The 9,681-nt window shown below is 52.3% G+C and overlaps 1 protein-coding gene across 1 annotated transcript; it reads right to left on the bottom strand.

Moving 5' to 3' along the window:
• Nucleotides 1-3,308: 3,308 nt before the first annotated feature.
• On the bottom strand, nucleotides 3,309-9,675 carry LHX1 (LIM homeobox 1). The gene is made up of 5 exons (XM_042026422.1): nucleotides 8,613-9,675; nucleotides 7,071-7,297; nucleotides 6,473-6,750; nucleotides 5,616-5,781; nucleotides 3,309-5,185 (listed from the first exon to the last, which is right to left on the bottom strand). Exons 1-5 carry the CDS (start codon nucleotides 8,780-8,782, stop codon nucleotides 4,806-4,808), a joined length of 1,221 nt encoding a protein of 406 aa, XP_041882356.1. The 5' UTR covers nucleotides 8,783-9,675; the 3' UTR covers nucleotides 3,309-4,805.
• Between the last annotated feature and the right edge of the window lie 6 nt (nucleotides 9,676-9,681).

Genomic DNA, 9,681 nt, shown 5'->3' with positions numbered 1-9,681 from the left:
TGTACAGCTCTCCAGGCCACAGCAAACTCGGCTTTCCAAGCACGAGCCCATGCTCTGTAGCTAAACCACCATGAGTACTATGGGCGAATAAACACATCCCACAAGGATTCGTAACCAAAACATATTTTAACGGACCCACTAATTTCATTTAAACTTCCTGGGTGTTTTGTTGGCATGAGGAATGCTGAGCAGCCCAGTGCCGTGGCAGACACAAAGAAAGGACCTTCCAAAACCTGCTCCAGCATCACAGTTCCTTGTTCCCAGCTCACCAGCACAGAAGGATATGTATCAATAGATAAACTTAGTAAATGTGAATTTTTCTATTAGGGGTAGGAACAGAAAGGGAGATTGCAAATTCTTCTATTTCGTATTGTAAGAGCATGCAAAGCTTAAAGACAACACAGTTATTCCAGATAGAAAATCCAGCCTATGGCAAAAGGAACCATTCCTGAGAGGACACTGCAATATCTGCCACTTCCTAGGATGGCAAAAGTATGGAAATCACCACTGATATTTTAAAATTATATTTATTTATCCATTTGTATCCTGTACCCATGGCTCAGCACCAGCGTGCAGGCATTAAAATATCACACATCATTGGTCTACAAATCATCATTTAAGTCCATCCTTACTCCTGGGATACAGACCTTCCCAAATCCCTTTCCATCCCCAAGCAAAGGCCGGAGCAAACAGATCCCAGCAGGGCCTGGGGAGGGAGGGAATGGGCAGAGAGGAGCCTCGGTGGGGACAGCGTGGGGTGGTTTGGGCCAAAAGCGGGAGTTTGGCTGCTGGAAACTCGCGGCATTTTACAGACACTTTGATCAACCTGCACAAATCCCCTTCCCACAGAGCAGCTCAGCGCGGGTAATACTCACAGGATGTGCCTGGAACCCTTTTCCGAGGGGCTGGTGCAGGTGTGACTCGTGGCTGTGCACAGATCTTCAGCCTGGCACCTTCCAGGGCCGAGCATTCCCGGCCGTGCTGAGCCAGGAGAGCAGCCAGGCCTGGGCAGGGACATCACCCGGGTCCCCTCTGCTGGGACACGGCACCGTGGTCACGGAAAGAGCAGCAGGAAAGGCAGGAGAGATCAAAAGAGAGCAGTTACTTCCCAAAAGGCTCGTGGGGAGGCCTTGCACGGACACAGAGCCAGGCGCTGCTCGGCCTCGGCCTCAGAGAACGAGCACGCTCCTGCCAGAGGCAGCCCAGGGTCCCGGGATTCCTCCCGGCCCTTCTCCCCCAGCCTCCATCCATCCATCCATCCGTCCATTCACCGGGAACGCCGCCGGAGTCAATGGAAATGCTCTTGTAAACAAGGACTTACAAGAACCCAACGTGACAATGCTTTCAAAAGGAGTTTTGACTGCGCAATTGTTGCTGGATTAGGGGCTTCAGACGCACCGAGCTCGCTCTGAGGAGCACAGAATTCCAATCTCCACAGGGCTGGGGCCTCCAGAGCGAAGGATGCGCTCGGCCTCAGCCATGGGAACGGCTCCTGGGCTCCCCCAAACCGGGCAAAGCCCCAAGGAAGGGATGGGAGCATCACAAAAAGACAAACTCTCCTTTTTATAACCTGAACTGAGCCTAACACTGGCCTAAGCTGAGCCTAACAATGGCCTAAACCGAGCCTGACACTGGCCTAAACCGAGCCGTGTAGCTGCCTAAATGAACACAGAATAAACGGTACAAGGAGCTCGTTACTAAAAGAAAGGAAGAAAGAAAGGAAGAAAGAGAGAAAGAAAGAGAGAGAAAGAGAGAAAGAGAGAAAGAGAGAGAAAGAAAGAAAGAACAAAAGAAAGAACGAAAGAAAGAAAGAAAGAAAGAGAAAATGAAAGAAATAAACCCCCCAAAATTTCCTGCAAAACAAACCTATTTGGTGAAATCCTCATTTAAAATCACTGATTCAACAATAAAGCAGCAGCCCAGCCCAGCAGCACAAACAGCAGTATTTATCTTTCCCAGATAAGTAGAAGTTTGGAATAAATAAATCACCCGTTCCTCCACTTATATAAATGCAAACCAGAGCAACAAAACATGGCAATAGCACAAAAGGCAAATAAGTGAGTTAGACACGGAGTCCAGGAGTTTAAGAAGTCTCCCCTGTATTTAATAAAGCATGAATTATTTTTTAGAAACACTAACAGACCCCTTGCAGATAGTTTTTATCTTTATATTGTTATTATATAAGACATTTTGTGTTTAAAGTGAACTATTGCTTCATCTAGGTGGCCCCTCTGCTGGGCATAGAAATTAGGTAGTGAACAAAATCAAAAATCACCATTGAAAATCACAAACTATACAACTTTAAAGCATTTGGAGTTGGTTCTTTTCCCACCCCCAGTCCAAAGAGAGAAATAATGGAGTCACTGGGAATGTGGAAGTCTGGGGTTTAGCATAAAATCCTGTGTCTCCATCAAATGAAAGAGAAGCCAGCCCAAGCCACGGTGAGTCGAGAGAGGAAGGGAGAGATGCAATTACAGCTCGTCCCATTCCATTAACCCAGCAGGTGGAACACATTTAAAGCAGAGACTTTCCAGAACCGAACCTGACTCTTTGCCTCTAACACAGGTCAAAGTCCTCTCGGAATCAGCGAGGCTTTTGCTTTTGAAGAACTGAATATTCAGGATTCTGCCATGATTGATAATTAAAACGTGAAATCTGGCATTTCACAGGGCTCCAGGATTTTTTTGTTTCATTTTTCTCCGAGAGAATGAGGCTGTATCGAGTGCAAAGCAAAATATTCTCCCCCGCTGCCCTTTAGAGAACTTCAGAACGACCAAACGCCGCCAAACCATTGACTTTGCCTCAGCTCTAAGAAAAAAGGATTCAAATTACTTTCAGGACATTGAGGTTATGCTGTGTCCAAACCATCCAATTAGAAAAAAAAAAAAGGAAAATTGCCTTTGGAGAATAAACTAAAACGGGATCAACTGCAAACCATATCCTTGCGAGCATTTTACATTTACAACACATTTTTGTTTACGCATAAAATCAGCATTTCAAATGTTTTTTCTTAACACAGACCACAAATAACTAAATATATTGAATCATTTGATTATTTCTGAATTTTAAAATTTAAAGCATGGCGGAACAGGGTATTTGGACTTCAACAACTGAGCCTGGAGATGGAAAGAAAGGCTGGAGCTGCCTCTGGCCGCTGTCTGCATCGACACTAGGGCTTAGAATTCTACCAGAGCAAAAGAGCTCCCCAGGATTAGCAGCAAAGTGGATCATTCTTTCTCAGGGCTATTTTACTCAAGAGAATCAATTTCCAAAAACTGCTTAAAACATCAAATGAAACACAAGTTATCTAAACATCAGATTTTCTAATTTTATTAAAAACGCACAAATTTTATCCAACATGTTTTCTTTCATACAGTGAATGGTCTAATATGCACTGGAGGTCACACAAGCTTAGGTTCATTAGAACAATAAAAGACATATGAGAAATTTAATATATAAAGAAAAAAGTAGCAGCTGTTGACTGCATATTTGACCATAAAATTTAAATATTTTGGACTTTTATTTTAAAGACACAAAAATAAAACTTGTGTGGGTCTATATAAGTCATATTAACAATTCCATGAATGTTCAACAGGACTAAAAATTAGCAAAGATGTTTGTTTGTCTTTTTTTTTTTTTTTAAACCTTGTAACACTTTTTAAACACCTTCTCGGGTTGCTGGTGCAAAGCACCTTACAGTATTTGTGCTATATATTTACTTTATTTGGCAACTGTCTGGGTTTTGTGGGTTTTTTTTTCTTTGCCTTCTGTAAACAACACCTTTTACAAACTAGCACAGTGAACCACAAGCCCTGCAATCTGTTAGAACATCTACAGAAAAGAAAATGAACTATTTTGGTTGGCTGCTCAAAATCTTTTGCTTTTGAACAAGAGGTTTTTCTAAAACAGGATTTATTAGTAAAACATTGAGCTCCTGAATTTAACATTAGACGTAAACAGTTGACTGTTTTTAGTTCAATAGAGTCTTTTTGTTTAGCTTTTCTCTCTCTGTGAAGGTAGAACACTTTTTGTTTGTTTGTTTGTTTTTTCAAGTCATTTTCGTTAGAGGTCTGGGTGGTGACCTTTGCTATGATGAGGAGGTTTTGTACGTGTAGCTTTGTGAAGGTAGAAGAGTTGGTGCTGAGGGCTTAACATTTAGTATTTGCTATTTTTGAAAAAAAAAAAAAACAACAAAACAACCACAACAAAACAACCGAAACAAAAGAGAAAAGAAAAAAAGAAAGGAAAAAGGAAAAATTGTCCCACCTGATCGCCAGCAGGCTGAAATGGCTGAAGCTAAAAAGAGTTTCTTGTTGTCGAACTTTCTGAGAGACAAAAATGAACAAACAGATTCATAATGCCAGAACCATCCTTAACCGGGAACGCTATAGAGAGTTCTTGAAGCTTTTTTTCCCCTTTTCTTTGACCTTTCCTTCATTCAATTATTTTTTAATTTTTTTTTTTTTTTTAAACGAGAAGTTTCTAAGGATTGTGGCTCTTAGGATGACATCCAACAGGGTAATCAAACTTACGCCATCCTACGGAATGGCAGCACTTTTACTGTACAGCTTCCCCAGTTTCTTTGTCAATGGTACAAAAAAGTCCCCTCGCTTGTTTGATACAACCATAACATGGAGATTGTCCTGGTCTAGAGCAAAGCTTGCCTTGGAGCGATTGGATTCAGTTCGTTCCCAAGGTAATATTGTCTTAGGGCGGGAGAGATGTTATATTATTTCATTTCTGTACACCATAACAATAAGCAGACTAGATGATCATCACTTACTTAGACCCAGTTTGTTTTAAAGCTACCACACAGCTGCTTCGTTCATCTCTGGAGGGTGGGACAAGTGATTGCCGTAGTTAGCACCACCGTTGACGGATATCGACGAAAATGGGGGGCTGGGGCCAAAAACTTCTGCGGACATGGAGTGCAAGGACCCGGGAAGGTTGGGTTCGGGGCTGGGCGAGTCTCCCGGGGGGTGCGACATGATGTCAGTGAAGCGCTGAGCCTCACTCGAGGGGTGATGTCCGGGCAGGGGGTGGTCCATGGCCCCCAGCGGGGTCCCTGACGGCCCCGAGGAGGGCACGAACGGGAGATCCACGGGGGTCTGCGCTTGAGACGAAGGCGGTCCTTGCGGGAAGAAATCGTAATTGCTTCCAGGGCCGTAATACTCGCTCTGATAATCTGGTGGACAAGGAAAGACAGAGGGAAGGTAACATGCGGGCAGGTACCCGAGTGGGGACGACACGGGAGCGCTCCCAGGGCGGCGCGGCTGCGGCGGGGGCTCGGGGTGTCACCCACGAACCCGAGGGGGAAACGTGTGACCGGGCCGGCCGGGCTCCGGCAGCCCCGGGACCGCCTTCCCGCAGAGCAGCGGGGGCACCGACACAAACCGGCACTGCCGAAAGCACCGGGGGAACAGCGGGAGAACGCCGGGATCCCGCCGGCCCCGGGGTGCGGGGAGCCCCACGATGGGCGGCGGGGAACCGGGCGGGACGGCCCCGGGACGGCGGCCAGAGGCGCCCGGAGCCGAGCCAGGAGCCCGGCGCGGCCCCGCGGGTGTCCCCGCATCCCGGCACGGAGCGAGGGGGCGCGGGGGGGGTGCGGTACCCACCTCCGTAGAAGGAGAAGGGCCCGTTGGGGATGAGCTCGCCGGGCTCCAGCCGGTCCACGAGCGGCCGCATCCTGCGCGGGCTGCGGAAGAACGCGTGTCGCCGGGCGCCCAGCGCGCTCAGCTGCTTCATCCGCCGCTCCTTGGAGCGCCGGTTCTGGAACCAGACCTGGCGGGGCGGCGGGAGAGGCGCCGGTCACGGGAGCCGCGGGTGCCGCTCACGGGAGACCGGGACGCGCCGGCGCCGCCCCGCCGCCCCCTTCCCCTCCATCCCATCTCCATCCCCGTCCCGGGGCTGCGCTTTTCCCCTTTCCCGGTCTCTCCGGCCCGGTGCGCCCCGAGCCGCGCTCCTTCGCGTTCCAAACGCGACCGAACCCACGCGTGACGGCGGCCCCGCTCCCCGCCGGCTGCAGATCAAGAATGATTGAGTTAATTCTTATTACCCTGACAAGATTGCTGCTAATTACCCTCACACTGAGCTTCTCCAATCTAACCTCGTCTTTAATGGTCCTTTAACCCCCCATTACCCCAGCGCTGCGGGTTTATAAACCTTTTAATAATTCCAGCGCGTTGTCATTCTTATTTACCCATTAACCCCTCACATTTCTGGTTATTAATTTCGATACTATTTGCAGCTTCTTTAGGACTTTTGCGCATAAACCCGCGGCTCTGTCCCCGCCGACCGGCCGGGGCTGGGGAAGCACTGGGAAGCATCGGAAGCTGCCGGGATGCCTCGGGAATAACGATTTCAAAGGCCGGAGGGGCTTCCAGGGCCCCGCAGTGCGGAGGGTACCGGGCACCGGCCCCTTCTTGCCCCCGCATCCCCCCGGAGCCGTGCCCGGTGCCCCGAGGCAGCATACCTGGATGACCCGCATGTTGAGGCCGGTCTCCTGTGCCAGCTGCTCCCTGATGTGCCGGGTGGGTTTTGGGGTGGCCGCGAAGGCGGCTTTCAGAGTCTCTAGCTGTTTGGCTTTGATGGTGGTGCGGGGTCCCCGCCGCTTGGCCCCCAAGTTCTGGTCGTCGTTTTCGTTGCTCCCCGTCTCCTTGTCGGACACGTTGGCGCTTTCCGAGTCCTTGGCGTCGTCCTGGGAGGGGTCTTGGGAGTCGGGGGACAGGCTGGGGTCACTGCCGGTGGTGGCTGAGGGAGAACAAACCGGGTCACACTCGGCCGGGGGGGAAATACTGACCGCGAGGGACGGGCAGCGGTAGGATCGAGGGAGAGGAGAGAGAAGGGAGAAGAAAAAGAGAAGAAGGGGGGAAAAAAAAGGAGAAAAGAAGGAGAGGAAAAGAAAGGGATAGGAGAATGAAGGGAGAGGAGAGAAGGAAGCAGACAAGCGAGAGGAGAAAGGAGAAGACAGGAGAAAGAGGAGAAGAAAGGAGGAAAGGAGCATCTCATCCCAAGGAGCAGCCGGTGCTGAACGCATCCCCGCCCTCATCGCCCCGGCCGCGCTCCCTCACCTGAATGCAGGCTGTTTTCTTTGGCAGTATTGCTGTTATTTAGGTAATCTTCTTTGCAGACAAACTTGTTCTCGTCTATGATGTAGAGCTCCTCGCCAGTGGAGAGTTGCTTGTTACACATCATACACGTAAAACAGTTCAAGTGGAACACTTTGCTCCGCGCCCTGCGGACCAGGTCGCTGGGGGAGATGCCCTGGGCACAACCCGCGCACTTGGTCCCGAAACACCTGCGGAGAGAGGCCGGGCAGCGGCTCAGCAGCACCCACCGACCGCGGGCCCCGCGCCCCGAGCCGCGGCCTCCACACACCCTGCTCGGCCATGCAAAACGGGATTAAATAAAATACAGCATCCCCGCAGAACGCTCTCTCTTCCCGACATTATGTCTTTTAAAAATAAAAATCGAATGTGGCCTGGGCAGCGGGCGCGGGGCTGTGCTCGGGATCGCTGAGCGCCGGGGCTGCGCTGTCCGGGTGTCCCCGCGCCCCGATACCTACACTAAGGATGCTCTAACAAACAGCACGCAGAAATTCTGCACGTTCTGTGTCTCGGTACCGGCCGCGGTCACGCTCCGGCCGGAGGAGCCGCCGGTGTGGGCAAGGCCGGAGCGGGGAGCTGGGGTACAGCGGGGCCGGAGGCCTCCTGTGCCCCGCGGGGCTCTCGGAACCGGGACCGGGGCAGGGCCGGGCCCATTCCCGGGGAGAAGCGGCGGGGCTCGGGGCAGTGCCGGTCCCCACGCCCAGAGAGAAGCGGCGGCGGGGCTCGGGGCCGCGCTCCACTGCGCCGGGCCGGGCCCGGGGTTGTGCCGGTGTGCGGCGGGGGCTCCGCGGCCACCCCGGCCCCGAGCCGGTCCTTGCCCTTAGCGCCGGTGTCCAGCGGCGGGCCCCGGCCGGGCAGCGGCACCGGCGGCCACTCCGAGCCCGGGATTGATGCCGGCACCGCAGCCGGCCAGGATGCGCGGGGAGAGCGGCGGCGAGCGAGCGTCGCTCCCCGCCTCCCTCTCCATCCATCCATCCGTCCATGCACCGGCGAAGGGTCGCTGCCCTCGGGGCGGCCTGGCTCGGGAGGTCGGGATGCTCTGAGCCCGCGGAGCGCCCGCACTGGGCCTTCCCCTCCGGGCGACACCGGGAACAACACCGGGCTCCGGCCCGGGCAGCGCCGCGGCCGCGGAAAGCTCCGGCGGGGTCACCCCGCTCTGCAGCACCGGGCCCCGGGACGGTGCCCGTGCTCCCCCCGGCCCGCACCGCCCCGCCGGTCGATAGTTTGGAAGGAACTTTGGGCAACTCGAGCTCGGCCGGGGGACGCGGAAAGCGGCGGCATCAGTGGGCCCGTCCCCGGGCCCGACCCCCGCCCGTCGTCCCCCCGTCCTCGAGAGCACCGGGAGAAACAACCGCGATTTGAGATGTTCGCGTGTCACGGGGAGGGAAGAGGCGCTTGTGGTTCCCGCTGGGAACGGGGAAAAACCAGCAAAAATAAAGGGGAAAAAAATGGGGGTGAAAAACGAATCGAGAGGAGCGGCGGGGGCAGGCGGAGGCCGGTACTCACCGAAAGAAGTCGTTTTTGCAGTAAAGCTTGCCTTCTCGCGAAAAGCATTTCTCTGTCAAATTGCATTTACATTCACAGCACTGAACACACTTCACATGCCAAGCCCTGTCCAGTACATTCAACAAAAACCGGTCCAAGATCGGCCTTTTGCAGCCTGCACAGTGAACCATTGTCTTTGGTTAGTTCTGAGGGGGGCAGCGGTTTCCCAGGTGTCAGAGAAAAAAAAAAATAAAAAAAACAATTCTCTTTTTTTTTTTTTTTTTTTTTAAAAAAGACGATAACACCGGCGTAGGTTTGTTTTTGTTTTGTTTTTTTTCTCTCTCTTTTTTTCTTGTTTTTGTGTATGTGTGTTTTAAAAGCCTTGGAGAAGTGAAGGAGGAGAAAAAGAAAAGGAGGAAGAAGAAAAATCTTCGTTCGAGTGTCCTAGGAGGGGTACACAGGAGAACCCCCCGCTGCCCAGCGCTTCGACACAGCCGCAGGATCCCGGCCGCTACCAACCACACGGATAATAATAATAACAATAATAATAATAGTAATAATAATAGTAACAATAGAACAATAACGGCTATAAAGATCGGCGCTCAGAAAAATAAAAATTAAAAAAATTAAAAATAAAACCGCCAAAAAGCGAGCGTGGTGAGTTTTTCTAAGGTCTGAGGTAGAGCAGTCAGGAGTCAAAGTGCTTTTCCCAATGAGAAATCAAAGGAGGAAAAAATATAATAACAATAATAACAACAATAAATAACGAGCCGGGACATGGAGAGGCGGCGGCGGTCAGACGGGCTGTGGCTGCTGCCGCGGCGACATCGCCCTGCGCGTCCTGACGCGGGGATGGGGACACGCGGGGACGGGGACACGCTCCGCCGCTCCTCGCTCCGCCGCTCACTCTCGTTCTCTCTCTCTCTCTCTCTCTCTCGACGTCTCGGCGGCACCGTTGCGCCCGGCTGTGTCCGTCCGTCCGCCTGTCTGTCTGTCTGTCCGTCCGTCCGTCCTACCTACCGCCGCACATCGCTACCCGCGGCGGCCGCCCGTGTCCCCGCCGAGCGGGCGCGGCGTGGCATGGCCCGGC

Source organism: Corvus kubaryi, unplaced genomic scaffold (genome assembly GCF_017639235.1).
Source record: "Corvus kubaryi isolate FWS band 111438036 unplaced genomic scaffold, C.kubaryi_AGA036_p1.0 37284, whole genome shotgun sequence".
NCBI classification, from domain to species: Eukaryota; Metazoa; Chordata; class Aves; order Passeriformes; family Corvidae; genus Corvus; species Corvus kubaryi.
This window is presented reverse-complemented; position numbering and strand designations above follow the sequence as displayed.